Source organism: Nansenia antarctica (assembly GCF_963989245.1).
Source record: "Nansenia antarctica genome assembly, chromosome: 8".
Classification (NCBI taxonomy): Eukaryota; Metazoa; Chordata; class Actinopteri; order Argentiniformes; family Microstomatidae; genus Nansenia; species Nansenia antarctica.
The window spans coordinates 45,482,794-45,503,402 of NC_137678.1; the positions used below are offsets into that span (position 1 = coordinate 45,482,794).

At 41.3% G+C, this 20,609-nt stretch overlaps 2 protein-coding genes across 2 annotated transcripts; one reads left to right on the forward strand and one right to left on the reverse strand.

Moving 5' to 3' along the window:
• Positions 1-1,235: 1,235 nt before the first annotated feature.
• Positions 1,236-3,520, reverse strand: atp23 (ATP23 metallopeptidase and ATP synthase assembly factor homolog). Its single transcript, XM_080537598.1, has 6 exons — positions 3,329-3,520; positions 3,060-3,105; positions 2,677-2,758; positions 2,414-2,551; positions 2,134-2,217; positions 1,236-2,022 (listed from the first exon to the last, which is right to left on the reverse strand). The coding sequence occupies exons 1-6, from the start codon at positions 3,477-3,479 to the stop codon at positions 1,819-1,821; spliced, it is 705 nt and encodes a 234-aa protein (XP_080393724.1). The 5' UTR covers positions 3,480-3,520; the 3' UTR covers positions 1,236-1,818.
• A 652-nt stretch (positions 3,521-4,172) lies between these two features.
• On the forward strand, positions 4,173-10,602 carry rpap3 (RNA polymerase II associated protein 3). Its single transcript, XM_080538634.1, has 17 exons — positions 4,173-4,282; positions 4,680-4,839; positions 5,032-5,175; positions 5,331-5,450; positions 5,684-5,811; positions 5,931-6,052; positions 6,194-6,264; positions 6,351-6,485; positions 6,647-6,774; positions 6,894-7,015; positions 7,631-7,701; positions 7,875-7,967; positions 8,089-8,324; positions 8,477-8,684; positions 9,007-9,104; positions 9,269-9,369; positions 9,565-10,602. Exons 2-17 carry the CDS (start codon positions 4,687-4,689, stop codon positions 9,648-9,650), a joined length of 2,016 nt encoding a protein of 671 aa, XP_080394760.1. The 5' UTR covers positions 4,173-4,282; positions 4,680-4,686; the 3' UTR covers positions 9,651-10,602.
• Positions 10,603-20,609: the final 10,007 nt, after the last annotated feature.

Consider the following 20,609-nt stretch of genomic DNA (forward strand, 5'->3'; position numbering starts at 1 on the left):
CATATGTAAGATGAAAGCTCCCCAAGTTCACTGGCTATTTCTTTTTCTTTTCTTTTTTATTAGTTTTTTTTGTTTTACTTTACTTAATATAAAAAAGAAAAAAATACTTTGGTCATAGGAACTGAGTTGACTGTGATATGTTGAATGTAATGACGATTGTTGTAACCAGTGACCTTTGACAATAAAAAGAAACATTTAAAAAAAAAAAAAATTTTAAAACAGCAGCATCCGCATACTCAAAACTGTGCAGAAATCTGTGTTTTTATTGCACAAGCTTTCAGCATCATGACCTTCTTCAGGTATACCCCTTTTTTCATTCCATTTGAATCTCTTCAGCTCCAGCACCACAGCTAAATCTGATTACGGATGAGTGGTGGTATTTTCACTATTTTGACCTGCACTCACATTTAAAATAGACAGGCCTCAGTCACACAGAAGGCTACAACATCTAACCTTGCAGTATGTGGAGAATTGTCCAGAAGTGAAGTTTCTTCCTTTAGTCATCCAAATATGGTTAACCAGTGCTTCAAACCCCCCTATTCTATTTTGTTGCGTTTGAACTAATCAATGTACAGGCACATTTCTGATCATCTACTGCATGCCAATGCAATAATGAACACTAGATATTCCCTGGCTTTAGATATGCCCTTACTGTGTTGACTGTTGAATAGAGGAATTAACAAAGACCAATGCATGCTTTATTACAACATGATGCAATAACCATTTTCAAGTTCCTAGAAAGAATTAAAAAAGACAGCATGGAAAATCTTTCTATCTATACATTTATGATACAATAGGAATTTATAAGATTAAATTGTTAATTTGTTCATTTGGATTTATTACATTTATGGTCTGGGACAATCAGTCACATGCTGTTGAATCGGCCTAATATGACTGTGATATTAACTTATAAAGAACAGTTGTGGGAAAAAATGTCTATGCTTTAGTCAGTAATTGTTGTAAAGGGGCCTTTGAATTAAATTCAATTATGTTACAATCCATTTTAGTGGTAGAAGATATACCTTGTTACTGTATCATATCTTTGCAATTGACATACAATATAAGTACTATCATAAGCCTACACTGACTGGCCATCAATTAATAAAGTCTTGTTATGGAATATGCACATATTCAGAGATACTGTGACGTGATGGACTGGACATTGTTCTCTGTAACTTGTTATTCAATTCACAGGGAGTAATTAGAGAATAAATCATTGAGGTCAAATGTATTCATAAGAGCCAAAACTTTATTCAACACAAGTTGACTCTAATCAAGTACAGTACAATCAACTATATTTACAGGGAACTTTCAGATCTCAGTCATTGTGGGTCCACATGGTCAAAGAAGAGAGAGTGAACAGTACCTCATGGAAATGTGTCAAACCTTCCTCACTTGAAATTAGTTTAACAGGCATCCTACTCTGCATAAACACTTACTTTGGTGGCCAAGGAACCCTACAGAGCAAATACTGTATATATTCCCCTCTGCCCATATAAAAAAGGATGACAAAAGTATTGGGCCACAACTCCTTCACATCGCTTCTTTTCTTTTTAACAGCATTAGTGTCTGAAAAGTGTCATAAAAACACACCATTCAATATATCCTTAGATCTATCAAATCAATATAGTATCAGAGAGAAAGTGCTCTCTGAATATTTCCCTTACGGAGGTGATTTCAAACCCATTTGATCATTTGGGATACAGTCATTCTGCTGCAGCAGTGGTAACTGGCACCATAGTCCCATTTTTGGAGAGGATCTTCGGCAAAGCACCATTGGAAATTAAATGACAGTTAATTTGTGTGCCTTTCAACACATTAAAGGTTTGCGTAATATCGATCTCGGTTTTGAAAATCTCTGTAGGCAAACTTGGCATCCTTCTTGCTGTGTGGGATCCGGCCGAAAGGCGCATGGTCGTTGAAGCAGGTGTCAAACACCTCATCCACCACTTTCTCCGCTTCCTCTCGGCTCACTTTCCTCACAGCTAGGATCGAGCGTAAAGCACGTCCACGAACACATTTCTGATGGGAAGGGGAAGAGTGTCACTGCAAATACCAATAGTTTTGATTCATATACATGCTTAGTTTCACTAGTTAAGAATGCTATTTTGTTTACAGTGAATTCATTCATACCTGTTGGTGTTCCTTGATGCCAAAGTTGAACCTGGACAGTTCATTGTTGAAGGAGCAATCCCCACTGAGATTAGCTGCTCGAATCTGAAAAATAAAGAGCCCAAAGAGATTTTTTTTTTTTTTTAAATGGCCTGCTTCAAAATACACCTGATCACTGAGGTACCTGTTGTCATGCCAACATGGCCACTTACACCACTCCTATGCTTTTAAATCCAAGTGGGGGGAGTGCAAAAGCTCTCACCTCAAGAAAAGGGGTGGATAATTGCAGGTTAAGTCTCACCTCTGAGCATGCCAAATGTTTGAAGTTGTTGAACCAGTCCACATGTGCCCGGCAGTGGTCAAAGGCATGGATAAGCTCATGTGTGACCACTCTGGTCATGTGGGACTGCTGGTGAATATTATTCTGACACAGAACAATCTGAAATCAAGGACAGTGTCATTAGAGTTCTGGCAGCTAATAGGCCTACATTTCTATTTTCATGATCCCCTGTGACAAAGGTGAATCAAGGACAAAGTGAATTTGGTGGTAGCTAATTGCCTTACTTGAGATGAGGTTGCATCAAAACCGCCACTGACAGTCCCATCACAGTCTTCACAGGAGAAATGTCTGTCTTTTAACACTGCACTGAAGGTACAGGAGGATAAACTGTCATATTTCACATACTGATTATGACAATGACACTTCTGAATACTGGGTATATTGTCAGTCTCACAACAACAGATAGTAGCAGTCTTATGTAGTTCTAATGACAGTGTCATACTCAGGATGAGTGCATTCTCACAGTAGACCTGAATTTGTTTTACAATTACAGTATGAAACCAGGCAACCATATAGGAACAAGTTACATCTGCAACTCAGTAATGTATTTGTAAGTGCATGAATTATTGTGATTGATAATACATGAACATTAAGTTAGGTCACTTACCACCCTGAACTTTTCATGGCTCCAAGGAGAAGTTTTGCATATGGACCTGAAAGATGCACATCACAAGACAACTCCATGCATTTATTTGTAGAAATAAGTCAGCTGCTTGCTAGCTATTATTAGCCTAATTAACGTCATTGTACAACTATACGGAAAACATAACAGCAAAATAGGTTACAGCTGGTATCAACATGTGCTGTTGCCGAATGCAAATGAATGGAGGATGACCGTTATTCTGACAGCTAGCATAGCATAGAGAGCTAGCTTACTTGTTTCCGTGGCGAATTGTAGCATGACCTGACACTTGTGATTGAAAGTAAGCAGGCTTTCTGCTATGGATCCCTTCGCATATTTGCCCGTATTCCTATCCGGGAATAGGTTATATCCATAGTCCTCCTCCTGCTGTTTACTCTGATCCATTGAACGGACGGTGTGTGCGTCTCTAGAATAGCCACCTTTGCTCGCTAGCAGCCAGCTTGCAGACTGTGGAGACGAGAGGTCATTCTCTGTTGTTTTTCAGACCACGTGGTAAACCGGAGTTGAAAGGTCACACGCTGATTGTATTACAATACTGATCTGTGGAACTTCTGCGTCGTACGGCTAGTCAACACAAAACACAGGTGATTTTTATAATTTAAAAAAAAAAATGTTTCGTGAGATTTTACATTGTTTAGGCATGCGCGCGCGCACCTGTGCACGTCGAGGAAAACGCAAAGACTGCGGGTACCAGGGTTGCCAGATGGGATTGTCAATTTCCAGCCTGACCACAGTCTAAAAACCGCTAAATCCACCAAAACCCAATTATTGTCAGAAAACCAGGTGCCCATCTCCTGCCCCTAAACTGTATGTCTGTTGCCAATGATGTTTGTAATATATATATATATTAAAAAAAAAAAAACTGCACATTGTATATAGCTACTAGGCTGTGTGTTTTAACTTAACGCATTTTGAAACGTTCAGGCACTTACATTTTGATACCGCCTAATATAAATGCTATTTATCCAGCAGCCCAACCTGCCCAAATGCTTTTTTCCGGCCCAGTGTGATCAAAGGTAGCCCATTCGGCGGAACCACGCCCCATCTGGCAACCCTGGCTGGTCCATTGCTGTCATGGCGCCGAGCACAAACACAAGATGCTAGTCTGGTGACTTGGAACAGCTAGCTATTGATTGCAAGTCATTCATGAAAGTATTAACATAACTCATTTTGGACGCAAGAGACAGGTATTTAAAGACTAGTATGATCTCGCTAGTCATTCAGCAGTCTGAATTGTGTTTGAGTTGCTGGTTGCTGGTTGCTGCTCGCAAGATATTATAAGATGTATCTGACGTTGGTTAGCTATAGCTCAGTATGCATGCATGGCAACTTTGCATTGAAGTCGTTTTGCTAGGAGCTTAGCTTTGTCTGCACAACATTAACAATTGCTCTTGTTAGTAGAGTCATGACTTATGCTGGAATATCTGTCACTTTACTTGTTGCCACTAGTAGCTAAATCAGTCAAATGACTGTTCTGTGCGAGTTCAACTAGCTAGTAGTTGTGAGCCAGTTAGCTAACCAAAACGGGTTGTGTTGACAGTTGATTGTAGTGTAATAATCTACTCTAACTCTATGCCTTTACAGGGCAAGCATGTCTGGGGGAAATAAAGCCATTGAATTGCAACTGCAAATGCGACAGAACGCAGAGGACCTGCACACCTACATGAGAGAACTTGACAGCTGGGAGACTGACATCAAGAAGAAAGACGAACAGCTAAGAACAGGAGACTTTGGCGAGAGTCAAGTATGTTAGAGCTATCTGCAATTCGTTTAAAGTATAATGTGCATGTCAATTGTCCATTGCAGCTTTTGCAAGTCTGTCTTGACCCATTGTGTACAGTACAGTGTGTTATTTTACATTAGATGATTTCATAAATGGTCTTTTAACACAGGCTGTGCTGTACATTAAAACTGTTCCTCCCTGTCTTTGTTTCAGAAGAACGTCCCACCTGTGCGAAATAAGGACTACAAAAAGAAGAGAGAGACAAAGAAATCCACAGACAATAAAGAAAAGACTGAACCAAAGCAAGCATCCAGGATAAAGGCCTTTGATTACCAGTCATGGGATAAATTTGATGTGGTAATGTACTGTTTGTAACTTGAATTGGTAGTTAATGAACTCTTAATTGGTGTTATCTTATATTATATTAGTACTCGATGAAAACAAGCCGTTTAAATAATACTACCGCATTCTTTAAAACGAAACATTGTACTGAACTTTAGTTTTTTGTTAAGGACAAGGCTTTGGAGTCTGTGGATAAAGAGGATAGTGCCGCTGAGTCGAATGACTCTGATTCAGAGGAGGCAGGAGGCCTACTTGTTGACCAAGCGAGATCCCTTGCTGAGAAAGAGAAAGTAAGCTTTAGCTGTATTAGAACTCAAATAACTGTATGGAGAGTGATGTGATTCTCTGAAACCACCCTGCTACATGTTGGTCTTCATTGTTACTGTAGCAACTATTGCCATGTCATTCTAAATATTATATTTATATCGAAATAATTAGGAGCTGCAACATTGGAGCTGCCACCTTATGTCAAGGTTTTCACATTTGTCGAGTACTTTTTTTTATGCAATACCTTTTTTTCCAGGGCAATGAGTTCTTTAAAAAAGGACAGTATGATGAAGCCATTGAATGTTACACCAGAGGCATGAGTGCAGATCCTCACAACCCCATTCTGCCCACAAATCGAGCCGCCTGCTTCTTCAGACTCAAAAAGTAAGCCGCTGTCCGTCTGTTTTCTTTGAAAGTGGCTCCTAAAACAAGTCCAAAACTGTTAAATGTTCCTCTGTGCATGATTGATATGTGAATGTTCAAATCCTGTGTATCTCTGGTAGGTTTGCTGTCGCTGAGTCTGACTGCAACTTGGCTGTCGCTCTGGACAGTAACTACTTCAAAGCATTTGCACGAAGAGGGGCCGCTCGCGTCGCCCTGCAAAATTACGATTCTGCCTTAGAAGGTGAGGAGATTATTGACTAAGTTAGTACATAATCAAACATCTGGGTCAATTACCTTTTGTCGTATTTACATGTAATGATTATCTAATAACTGTATTTAATTCAGTGGTACATGTTATGCTTCGTCTCTGCTACATTACTAGATTATGAAATGGTTCTCAAGCTGGATCCAGAGAACTTGGAGGCACAGAATGAAGTGAAGAAAGTGAAAGAGGTACTGTAATACCGGGTTTGGCATGAGATGTTGGCTGTTATGCCTCTTTGTAGTCCTCTCTGATGTTCCTCTCTCTTCCTCTGTAGGTCCTCGCCAGTCAGGGTAGCAGAGAACCCACCCGGGAGGCTGCAGCAGTGCCGCCCCCTGAGGTGGACATCGAGCAACAGAAGCTGATGGAGGAACAGCAGAAAAGACAGGAGGCGGTGGTGCAGAAAGACAGGGTATGGCCCCCCCAGCACTTGTGACGGTTACCACGGACGGTGACCCTCCAAGACATGTAGCTCTGAAGTCAAAATACAGCCGTAGGATGACCAACAATCGTTTTTTCAAACGCATCTCTTGGTTATTAAACCACCGTACTAAACTGTCTTGACTCTTTCAGGGGAACGCGTACTTCAAAGAGGGAAAGTACGAGGCGGCTGTCGATTGCTACACCAGAGGCATGGAGGCAGACAGTATCAACGTGCTCCTGCCTGCTAATCGAGCCATGGCCTACCTGAAGCTGCAGAGGTAAGCAGCAGGGAAGGGAAGTCAAACTCTGTTTAGAAAACAAACAAACCCAAAAAAACGCTGCATGGTTTGTATGTGCAGCATACGCGTCCTCCCATCCTGCTTCATTCTTTCCTCAGGTATAAAGAGGCGGAGGAGGACTGCGGTACAGCCATAGCCCTGGACAGCACCTACTCTAAGGCCTTCGCCCGTAGGGGAACAGCCAGGGCCGCCTTGGGTCTGCTCACTCAGGCTAAAGAAGGTATGGTCAGGGTTCCCACGGGTCCTTGAAATCCTTGATCAAGGTCTTAAAAGTTTTTGAAAATAGACATGTGTTTTTTAAAATAGACCTGGGTCATTGAAAGTGCTTGATATTCAAAATATATGTATTCCAAAATGTTTTACTTAGCTCGTCAACTAGTAAATAAGTCTCTGTGTTGCTTAACTTGACACATATTTCACAATATCTTTTTTTGCTGTGCTGTGGTAGAGAAGGCAAGAGACCATCGAGTGTTCACACATTCAAGCCTCTCTTTTAGTTGTCTGTGAGCGGATAGATCCTATTATATGAATTCTCATCTAGTTCTGTCTCAAACTATGCCGTGTTGGGTCCTTGAATTTGAGGGAATTGAGTCTTGAAAGACCTTGAAAGGTGCTTGAATTTGATGTTTCAGAAGGTGTGGGAACCCTGTACACAGACCTCCAAGATGAGCTAGAGTTGCATGATATACAAGGGGAACACTAAGCAACATGTCAGAAACCATTATGTTTAAGATAGGCTTGATGTTAGTGTAAAGTTTGCATCTGTCTAGTCAACTCTAAATCCTATACATGTCAGGAATGTATATCATTTTGTGTTTCATTGTTTCTCTGGTAGATTTTGATGAGGTTCTGAAGCTGGAACCGGGAAACAAGCTGGCATTGAATGAGCTGAAGAAAATCACCATTGTATGTATTGACTCGCGTGTCTTAATGTTTTTTAAATTGTGTAAATGTGCTCCTAAAGAAGTTATGTAAGGGGGGACCGGAATGGTTACAACAACACCACGCATTCGTGATGACAAAAAAGAACCGCCGGGGTTCTTTTAGTCAACATGTCATTGATGCAGCCTCTCATGTAGGACATGGGCACCAGCGGTCTGCTGGCGACAGAGGAGCACGCGCTGAGGAGAACAGTCGAGTCTATAAGCAAACCGCTCCATCTACAGTCAACCGTGAGTCACACGTTGTGCGTCCAAACAAAAGGAAACGGTCTTGTTTTTCCTCAAGCTGTCTTTTATGTTTACATCCAACATGTTCAGTTATGAAAACGGAGTGAATTCGTTGTTTTTTCAGAAGCCTTGGAGGAGAGTGGTGATTGAAGAGGTGGGTGGGAAGGTCCTGGTGGCGGAGGAGGAGCTCTCGTGGGTATCGGCCACAGCGTCCGTCCCCAGCGTCAGACCCCAGAAGACCTCCACCACAGACATCTTGAGAGAGGGTCAAGGTGAGGCCTCGCCACTCTCTACTTCCCCCAGCGCCAAGATCCTGAAGATCGAAGAGATTTCAGACGCCCCTTCACAGCCGTCTGTCAGGTAAGGGATACTGTCTTGTTGTTCAACCCGAGCCCAATTGCTGTTATTCTTTTGTTGATCCGTGTTTCTAGGAAATTGTGGCATATGTGATTTTTGGGTTGTTGTTGTTGAAACATTCTTTCATTTGCACCACGGATGATGTCTATTTCTAGACTCCTCAGTGGTCCAGATGGGGATGGTGTGAGAGGACAGATAGGGAAACACAGACAGGAGCGCGTCAGTGATGCAACAGAGACGCCCGCCACACCGTCCTCAGCAGAGTCGGAGGCCGTGCCTCCTCCCCCCCCCAGCAGCTTCCAGCTCGAGTCTGACCTTAGGAAGATTGGAAATCGCCCTGAACTGATCTACAAGTATCTGAGGGTAGGTGACGGAAAGCTTCACTAACAGAAGATTATTATTATTATTCACTTAAAAGTTGGTGATTGCATCCTTGATAAACACTTATTGAAAGGTGTGGTCATCGAGCTTAAAGCAGACGTCGACACAGACGTCACGTTTCGATAGCTACAGTATGATGCAGCTGCACTCAGAATTATGATAGTTCTATGGTATGCGTCGTGGATTGACTAGAAATACAGATGAGAATTTAGTTTTGGTAAACTTCCCCTTTTTAATATGAAAAATCAACAAACCACCATCATATATATATTTTCTTTGTTTGCGCCTGTGTGTTCTGTTTTAGCAAATCAAGCCTCAGGCTTACACAAAGATCTTCCAGAGCTCCTTGGAACCAGACGTTCTCAATCAGATTCTAAGGACATTACAAAGTTTCTTCATCACGTAAGTACTCCTGATCTATTGTAGATGTCACCAATAGCTCATATAAGAGTTATTAGTTAAACAAGTTAAGCATGCTACTGCATGTTGGTACACTGGTACGTTGGTACACATTTCAAATGTGTCCTATCCAACTGATTGCCATGATGCTGTCAACTCTACTGCAGGAGCGAAGAGCCAGCAGTGGTTCTGGAGGTCCTCCAGAGTCTGGCCAGCGTAAGGAGGTTCGACATGGCTGTCATGTTCATGTCGACCACTGAGAAGAAAGGTGCCTTTTCTTTTCAGAAAAAAATAATTCTTATCTTGCATGTTTGTATATTGAACAATGATTGTTTTATCTTTGACGTCACATTATTGACTCATTAAAACAAAAGAAAGGTGAGGTCATTTGTCAAGATAATGAAGATGTGACATTTTCAACTGCATGAATTTAACATGTTGCATTGCTTCCCCCCCCCAACAGTTTTACAAAACTTATTTGACTTTCTTCGCCGATCTGGCTTGGAGGACGTCTCAGTTGGAGCCTTACAGAAGAAATACGGAGTGTGACACTGACATCTCATAGCGACCTACAGTACAGGCCAAAAGTTTGGACACACCTTCTCATTCAATGCGTTTCCTTTATTTTCATGACTATTTGGTACATTGTAGATTCTCACTGAAGGCATCAAAACTATGAATGAACACATAGGAATTATGTATTTAACAATAAAGTGTGAAATAAAGTCCATTCCATTCCATTCCAAATATGTCTTATATTTTAGATTCCTCAAAGTAGCCACCCTTTGCTTTTTTGTTGTTAATAATAATATTAAATATAATATGTGTTAATAATAATATGTTATTATATATATATATTTAATATTATTATAATATATTTTATTAACAACAACAAAAAAATATTTTATTAACAACAAAAAAGCAAAGAGACATATTTAGAGTTATTTCACACTTTTTTGTTAAGTACATCATTCCACATGTGTTCATTCATAGTTTTGATGCCTTCAGTGAGAATCTACAATGTAAATAGTCATGAAAATAAAGGAAACACATTGAATGAGAAGGTGTGTCCAAACTTTTGGCCTGTACTGTAAGTTAAACATAACAACCGACTAGACCACTGAGAACTGAATCCGCTTTTGACACTGGCCAGTCAATAGAAGTGGTATTTTTGATTGCTCAATTATATGTTTCTCATCCCAAAAAAATGATGCTGTATGTATCCAACAGGACATCAAATTAGTTGGGCTGCCATATTGGTTGCTCTATTATAACATTTGATGTATGTGACAGAATATTTCTATGGCTTAAAATGTGAATAAGTAGAGCTTCTGACCAGTGTGAGACTTTTGAAACGTTCTTCCATCTTAGCAACAGCTACAGTTAAACAGCGATCCTTACTATGCATGATGGGTAAAACCTGATGTTCACATTTTGTGCCCGTACATGGCCACACTGAATGGTCATTTCTTCAAATATGCATCTACTGTATGTGTCTCAGAAAACCTGGAGAGCTGAAACGCTAATAAATACATCTTTTTGTTGTACATCTTTGTTTTTGCTCTTGGTAAAAGAAAATAGACTCCTGAATATGAAGATGTAACTATCAAATCAAATCAAATGTTATTTGTATAGCGCATTTCTTACAAGATGCAACTCAATGCGCTTCACACAATGAACATTTTCAGTCAATCAGTCACTCAATCAATCAATACTGACAGAGCCGCAAGCAGGCAAAAGTAAAAACCTGTACACTATGTAGCCAGGAAAATTCCCTTGCAGCCCTCTACACACAGCCAAGCAAGCACAGACCACAGAGGCCCCGCACAAGGACGGCCAAGCAGGTGCCCCGGCGGCGGAACAGACCAGGCACACAGGGCAGCCGGGGGCCCCCAAGGGGAGGCCAAGGACCAACCGGCGCAAAGCAAGCAAGCAAGGGCGAAAAACCTGTACACCATGTATCCAGGAAAAGTTTCTTGCATATTATCGGCGTACACACTGTCCATAAATGTAGTGTTATATCTGCATCGTTCTGCATCCAGCATGGGCACAGGTCCTGCCAAAAGAGAATCTTAAGCACAGTTATGATGCAACAACACAATAAAGATGACAGCAATACAACCTGATGATGGTCCTGGTACACCCTTGTACCGGTTCCAGTACTGCTCTAGGTGCTACTGGGAGCTGACAGTGCCTCATCAGCACCCGGGTCCTTTTTCCGGTCAACACAAATCTCAAAACACGAGTATGGTGTAATGGCCTAGTGATCCTAGTTCTATAATGTCCAATGTCTCCCAAAAGGCGACATTGAATAAGTAGGTTTTGAGGTCTCGCTTAAAAATTTCCTGAGTTTTAGACAACCTCAGGCCCTCAGGTAGGGTGTTCCACAATCTAGGAGCATATATGCTAAAAGCTGATCCTCCAAATCTCTTTGTCCTAGCCTCTGGCACTATTAAAAGTTCCGTGCCACTAGACCTTAGGGGTCTAGCTGGTGTGTATCTTATGAGCATGTCCACCATGTAATTGGGTGCATCGCAGTGGAGTGATTTATAGACTAGTAAAAGGATCTTAAAGTCTATTCTATAACTGACAGGGAGCCAGTGTAGTGATCTCAAGACAGGTGTGATGTGCACTCTTCGTTTGGTCCTAGTAAGGACACGAGCAGCAGCATTCTGAACCATTTGTAGTCTATAAATCAACTATGCCCCTCTGTTTTAAGAAGCTTTATCTCATATTCATACCTGAATATAAAGATATAACTATGCCCCTCTGTTTTAAGAAGCTTTATCTCATATTCATACCTGAATATAAAGATATAACTATGCCCCTCTGTTTTAAGAAGCTTTATCTCATATTCATACCTGAATATAAAGATATAACTATGCCCCTCTGTATTAAGAAGCTTCATCTCATATTCATACCTGAATATATAACTATGCCCCTCTGTATTAAGAAGCTTCATCTCATATTCATACATCAGAAGAATGAGGAGACATGGGGACGTTGGCTCAGTCTTTATTGAGGTTAGCTGTAAGTGCAGATAGAGAGGGATATGGCAAGATTATTTTGCATGTCGTGAGCTTAGAATGATAAGGTTCTATCTCAGTTTAGGGTAGTTTAGAGATATTGAGCGTCAAAGTTTTTACATTCCATTATGTGTTGTGAGATGGAACCTTTGTATTTTATGAATTACTAACTAAAAAATTAACACCACACAGGCATTAATAAACACCTAATGGATCAGATTATGTAAAAAACTAAATTCTGACAAAGATTTAGATAGAACCTTATAATTCTAATGTCACGATGTGTCATTCAACACTTTGTGCTACAAGTGATATATCAGTATGTGATGAATGCAGGTACACACGGCATAAGGGAATGCATAAATGAACATGAGTAAATCACAAATTAATGTATTACCAAAGCTTATAAAACGGGTTCAGAGAAATAATATTAAAGGGCTGCAGCCAGGTCAGTGAAGGATTAACATATACATGCAACACAGCAGTACTTTGTAAACTAATTCCCCCCCAAAATCTCAAAGTATAGATTGCGTTGTTCACTCTCCCCTCTGCCAGAAAACGGATGGACCCTTGACGGCTCCCTCAGCATCCGCACCAGTTAGGCTTTTCTATAAGGGAATAAGAGGAGAATTATTGAGTAATTCATGGCTGTCTGGGATTGATCTGACATACAGTAAGAGTAGCCCCAGTGCTTCAACAACAATTTGGATTTTAATATTGTCACCCAGATGATTAGAGTATATTATATAACAACAGGGTGGCGATTTAGACACATTGACTTCTTTGGTGATTGATATCATGTTTTTATATGCCCCACAACTAGAAATCAGCCATTGCAATATTGTACTTTGTATTGTACTAAAGGGAAAGACCAAAAAAGTCTACATGGCTGTTAACCAGATACCGTGTGCACCACAGTCTGAGCGTACCTGTGACACTGAGCGTCTCATTAGCCCAGGCTGTCTCCCCAGAGACCGTGTTGTGTGCCTCGCAGCTGAAAGACTCTGTGGTCACATAGCGATTGACGCTTATAGAGACCACACTGCCTTGCATGGTTCGACCGTACACAGCCCAGGTATAGCTGCAGGGTGAGGGTGAGCAGTCGGCCAGACACTTGAAGCTGGCCTTAACCCCCACCTCAAGACTATCTGGACCTGAGATGGTCACGTTCGACGGTCCCTCTGAAAGAAGAAGAAGAAGACTCCACATAGTTAGAGGTCATTTAGCACTTTCCACCCTTTTCTACCTATCTCTATATTCTACTTTTATGTGTAGAATGTACTTTATATTAAAAGAATGTACTTGAATATTTTAGAATGTGTCATTTTTTTGTCCCTATGTAATATTGACCGAGTACAAAGAAAGGGCCATTCAAGTTCAACGTCTAGAAAGATCAAGATGACATTCAGAACAAGAACGTCAGGAGTCTGTCATCCCTGCTGCTCACCCAGTAGCACCACCATGGTCTCCACGTCGCTGTGGTTCTTGGTCGATGGGTTGTACGCAACACACGTGAGGGGTGTTTGTATCTCCTTGGCAGGTGTGAGGGAATAGGAGGCCTTCATTCCTACCAGGGCGCCATTGTAGATCCAGATGTAAGTACAGTCGGGGTAGCAGTCAGCCGAACATTGGAGGGCTGTCGTTGACCCAGGCAGGACATACAACTCTTTACCCACTGGGCCTTTATCAACCTGGGTGATAACACCGTAATTTGGTCCATCTGGAAAAACAGGCCATGGAATGTACAGTATATGTTACATATTTGCTTGTCGATAAGCTGTAGACCTCACACAATCTCAGGTGTTGAATTCAATAATAAAATGTATATTGTATGTATATTTCAATCCACAATCCATCATCATCATTATAAATTCACAGAGTTGTATGCAATGTAGCACTATCTCGTCACACTCACATTTTAAAGTGACGTTGTACCCGATCGCTTCGATGGACACTCCCCCCTCAACCGCGACACATTGGTACAGCCCTCTGTCGGACTGCGCCAGGGGGCTGAAGGACAGAGTGGTGTTGTCGGAGGAGAGCCGGACTCTGCTGGACACAGCTACGGGGAGGCCGTCTTTCAACCAGTCGATAGAGGACGGGTTCTCAGAGCCCTCGCATTTCAGTGAGAAGTCGGAGCCCGCCGGGGGCTGACCTCCGGAAACAGATTGCACAGAGATAGGGTCTGGGGAGAGAAGAAGGAGGGAGAGGTCAAAAAGTGAAAGGAGGCCGAAATGAAAGGGAATGAACAAACAAGAGTCTCACACCATTGCTTCTCCTCCTCCAACCTCCTGGCCCCCAACTGACTTACCAGTGACACTCAGGGTCTTGGTGGCGACTTCAGAGACTCCTGAGATGGTATTGATGGCTTCACACGTCAGTGCCTTGGTGCTACTGTCGTCACTGGAGCTCACTTCGAGCATCAGCTTGTTAGTCATCATAGTCGTTTGACTGTCGCCCTTATCGAGGATGGGCACCTGGACCTGGTCGCCATGGTAAGTCTTCCCGTTGAACGTCCAGGTGAAGTTACAGGATGGAGAGCAGTCGACGAGGCAGTCATACTGGTACGTCTTTCCTAAAGTCACCGAATCAGATCCCGTGATCGCAATGTCCTTCGGTCCACCTGAGAAGAACAGAGAATATACAGTGTGTTGGTTAGACAACAGAACTTCTGGTACAGCCTATTCCATGTATCTACACAGTGGACATTTGACTATCCCCGTTATTGAATGTAAAACGTTCTAGAATCATTCTCTCTCACACACCCACACACCCACACACCCACCCACACACACACACACACACAAACACACAAATGCATAAACACACACACATACTTATTGGTATCTCACGCACACACACAGAGTATAATACTCAACCAATAAGTGTGTGTGTGAGTGTGAGTGTGTGTGTGTGTGTGTGTAGTAGTGTGTGGTAAACACACTCATCTGATTCAACACTCAATACGTTGCTGCAGTAAGCGTTCGATTAGACAAGCGTTTCTCTCACTCACGGGCCACGTAGACTGTGAGACTGGTCGAGATGAAGAGGTGTGAGACGGAGTTCTTGGCCTCGCAGACCAGCGTCTCAGAGCTGATGTACTGGGTCGCCGTCACCTCTGTCGTGTTGCCGGTCGCGGTGACGTCACTCGGCACCGTCGTGCCCACCCTCCAGGTGTACTCGCAGGACGGGTAGCAAGTAGCCGTGCACACAAAGGTGGAGGTAACCCCCTCAGACAGCTTTCCAGGACCTGTGATCTTAATATCGGAGGGTCCCTCTGAAATAAAAGAAGGTTCGAATTGTGAGGATGTGTCGGATGGGAGAAGTGTTAAGGCCTACGTCGACAATTGTCTTCTGCGGCGGCCATGATAAACCGTACCTGTCACTTCGACTGTTTTGTTGACGGTCACTGACTTCCCAGTGTCAGTGTTCAGAGCCTTGCAGATCATGACTGTTTGGGACACCCATTGCGTCAGCTGGACTCTCATCTCCGACCCCGAGGCGGTGTCATCTCCGTCGGTCCAGGTGAAGGTGCAGCTCGGGGAGCAGTCGGCTGAGCATGTGAACGCGTAGGGGATGCCCACAGTAATGACGCTCGGCCCACTGATCTCAACAGAGGACGGCCCGGCTGACAAAGTAGAAACCAAGCCAATGAATTCTACATAAAGTGTACAGTGCAGACGTGAACACTGGTTCACATTCTCAGAAAACTATGTCACCATCTTTAGCAATTTTGGATAGAACTGTTTTACAGTTTTACACTTAGAAAACGTGCAAGAAATCAACAATCTTACATGGCGTAGTTTCCTCCGAGGCCCTGCCTTGCTCTCTCTCACTGGCGGTTGATGCTATGGTTCATACAGGAACACGAAAGAAGGGGAAAGAAATACCATATCATTACTATTTGAAATGACCCAAATGCCCAAGACATACATTGAATTGCACTGTACTGTGATCATACTTACATTATGGTTGACAACAATGTAATCCATCATGTAAGACAAATGTTACTTCTTAAATTGAATTGCCCTTTGATAAACTCTAACAGATTGAACATGATGTCTTCTCTTACCCGCCAGGCAGGTGAGCAGCAAGAGTAGACCGAGGGAGTGGAGGAGAGCCATGGTGTTGCTGGGAACCGGGTGAGGACTGGCTGTAATGCCCCAGAATACAGTTGTTTCAGCTCTTATACCTCGTATGAATCAAGTGCCTGGCTGATACAATCTTATCAGGAACCAATACAAAGACCAGACAAAAAGATTTCACAATATTCCCACAATAGTAAAGGCGCCCAGGTGCTAGAGAGCATTATTCTGTTGGTTATCAGCTCTGTGTTATTGTGTCCTGGTTAGGGCGTGCGTGACACTGTGACAGTCTAGTGTAGGCGTTATTCTGCCATGGTTGTGCTTTTTGATAATGCAAAGTTATTTACGGTCTCAAGGAGCCCAGGGAACATTTCATTGATTTGACATTGTTTGCTTTTCCACTCCCTTCACTCACCATGCATGTATGTACAGTCATGTGAAAAAGATCTCAAAACACCCCACGAACATCTTTAGCTTTTTTAACATATTTAAACATATGGACATTTGATCTTCATTTTAACAATATTGAGAGATTGAGATAATATAACTAAACAAATAAAACTGAAAACATTTCTTTTAAAAATTATTTGTAAAAGGTAATTAATAAATAAAATAAAAATCTTGTGAGGAAACAGTCAGGACTTAAAGTTTAATACTACTTAAAATGACTAAAATATGAATTAGGTGTACATGATTAGAACATCGTTAGAGAGGATTTTGGAGGAGCCTGTTTTATTTAAACCTCAGACATTTAGTTTGGTTTGCTCTTGGTTGTTGAAGTGAGTGGTGTCACCATGGTGAGATCAAAAGAGCTCGCTGAGGCCTTCCTAAAGAAGGTTGTAGATGCATATGATTCTGGGAATGGATTTAAAAAGATCTCCAAACAATTAGAAATCAGCCATTCCACTGCCTGAAAAATAATTTACAAGTAGAGAACATTTAAAACAACTGCCAGCATGTCCAGATCAGCATGTCCTAGCAAGTTCAGCCCAAGAACAGACTGCAAGATGCTTAAAGAAGTCTCCAACAATCCTAAAATGTTATCATGGGACCAACAGGTAGCTCTAGCCACAGTTGATGCCACAGTTGATGTCTACCATCAGAAAGAAATTGCACAAGTTTGATTTTCATGGGAGTTGTGCAAGGAGGAAATGCTTGCTGTCAAAAATCCCCATCAGGGCAAGACTAAAGCTTGCCAGAGAACACCTAGACAAACACCAGGACAGCAAGGGACAATGGTACAAGGAACTAGCAGAACAAGCAGAACAAGCAGAACAATGTGCTTTGGACAGATTAATCCAAAGTTGAATTATTTGCGACACGTTCTAAAGCTTTTGTCCTCATGTCTGGATCTGATGTAATGATCTGACTTTTCTTTCGAAAAATGTGAATACATTTATCAAACTCAATGACACATCGGTGGTCAACTAACACAGCTTGTTTTGTGAGCCTGCTAACAATGTAAAGTAGTGTTATAGTTAACTAAGTAGCAGTGGGGATTACTCACCCAATCCATTTCGTTGCAGTATTTTGGCTTGACTAGTGAGTTTGTGTTGTGATTCTCATCATCGTTGAAACGTAGTTCCGTGTTTCAAAAGAAAAGTCTAAACATTTTCATTGGTTGCCGATATGCGGACCCAAAGACTAGAACGTGTCACATTTGGGCACAGTAACAGAAGACATGTTTGAAACCAAAGACAGCATTTGAGCACAAGAACCTCAAACCAACTGTGAAACATGAGGGTGGAAATGTCCTGGTTTGGGGCTGCTTTGCTGCAGCAGGGCCTGGCCAGCTCACCATCATAGAATCCACTATGAATTCTTTATTGTATCAGAGGGTGCTTGAGGAAAATGTGAGACCATCTGTCCAACAATTTAAGCTGAAGCGGATATGGACCATGGAACATGACAATAACCTAAAACATTCCAGTAAATCCATCAAGGAATGGCTCAAAAGAAAGAAATGGAAAAATGGAGAGAGAAAAGCCTGTATCATAATCCTATTGAGATTCTATGGAGTGATTTGAAACAGGCTGTGCATGCAAGACACCTCTCTAACATTGCAGAGCATTCTGCATGGAGGAGTGAGAAAAACATTCTCCCAGTCAAAGTCAGAGACTGGTAGACAGTTAGGAAGGAAACAGACGGTTAGATAGGAAACATCTAATTGAGGTTATTTCAGCCAAAGGCAATACCAGCTAGGGCATAGGGTGTCCTAACTCTTTCCTCAGTAAGAATTGGCATCTTTGTGCATTTGTTAATGATAAATGATGACAAAGTTACATTTTCATCACCTTATCTATAGATATCTGTTCACACTACACACGACCGGTAACCCAAGATTAAACTTGGGAAAGAGGTGAGTCCACTTGCTAGGTGGGTCCAAAAATGTACATGTAATGTAATGACACATGTATGTATTGAATATGTGTAGAAACATGAATGCATTGTGTTACAGTGTATGCTCTGTGTACATTGTTTGCAATATGTATTGTATTTCTACGGTATGTACATAAGGCAGGGTGTGTGCATGTGCTCAATGATCTGCATACAATGACAAAGGTTCTTAATATATGTTCCTTTTATTTTAGAATAAACTTTACTCCATGAGAGACAAATACTATAGATGCCATGTCAATAAATCAAACAAATAAATGTTAATACAGATCAGCTAGTGTGTGGTGCAAGATTGAACATTTTATTAGTGATAATCAACAACAAGACTAGTCGATGATTGATGTTTACACATACAGTATGTTGATTACATTTATGCTCCATACATACAAATTCTGGGGGCCCCTCATCTTTTGTGAAGTATATAATTGCTATACCTCAGAAGATATGTGAACACATTACTCAAATACAAACCCTTCTATTGGAACTATTGCTATTAACTATTAATTAATGGTTATTAACTGTTTTATATGATATTTGTTTAGAAAGTAATATTGGAATTACAATTCACTGAAACAGATTCAAACACATTCACGGTTTTTCTTTATGATTTATTATTGTTATTCTTCAGACAGACACCTCTTTGGGGGTATATTAATTGAGTGAAGAATGAATCCATATAACACCAATTAGTCAGGGTGAATCTAATATCTAAATAGTTGTTGTTGTCGCTCTGTGCCCTTCACAGAGACAGAAAGCTGCATCCTTCATCTCCATCTCCATCTCAAGTCTTCGTGCTGAAAAGGTCAAACACATCACAGGGGCATGTTACTGAATTGATCCATGAAATACATTCTTGATTATATATCTAAGGCACACATGATCACATCAAGTGATCACACACACACACACACACACACACACACACACACACACACACACACACACACACACACACACACACACACACACACACACACACACACACACACACACACACACACCTTTTCCCATTGACGTTCAAATATTCGGGCAAGCCTTTCTACTTCACTTATCATCAGCAAATATGGTTGATTGGATTAAATTAGATTAGATTCAACTTCATTGTCATTGCAGAGTACAACTACCAGACAATGAAATGCAGTTAAATGCATCTAACCAGAAGTGCAAATATTGATATAGCTCAAAGACCTGCTAGTGTATCGTATTACAGTATAAGTAGTATAACTATAGAATATGTACAGTTATTAAATAATGAGTATAGTATGATATGTACAGTAGGTAGTAGGAATAAGAGATGGATAACAATAAGCTATGTCCAGTTGTGGTATGCGGGCGATAGGTATAGTCCATATATGTAGATGTATAATTAGAGACTAATATGAAAAATTAGGTATGATATGTGATATATGAAATATGTGTAAAAATATGCCATGTGCAAATGTATATTAGTGCAAACAACAGTAGTGCTAATAATACTAATACTACTACTACTAATAATACATTTTATGTATGGGCGCCTTTCAAGGCTCTCAAGGACACCTTACAAGACATAGTTAAAACCACATTATAAAATCAACAAAGCAAAGTCAAATAAAAACAGCAAAGTCAGATATAACAACAAACTAAATACAGTAGATCAAACCAAATTATGCCATTGTGAAAAGGTGTGTTTTAAGACTGGATTTGAAAGTGGAGAGAGTGTCAATATTACGTCTGTCAGGTGGCAGAGAGTTCCAGACTAAGACTAAATTGAGTGTCCACCGTGACCAGGGGTATGTGCAAACATCATGACATCATGATATGACATCATGATATGGGAGGCTCTGCTAGCTCCTTATCTATAGGTCACACATAGAACTACTGGTTGGCTTGAATGAGGTAATAATAGCCAAATAATGTGTGTTGACTTTTTGAATGAGTTGTGTTCAAGTTATCATGACTGCCACATAGCATGACGCAGGACTCACCCCCCTGTACAGTGCTGCCCTCTTCTGGTTCAT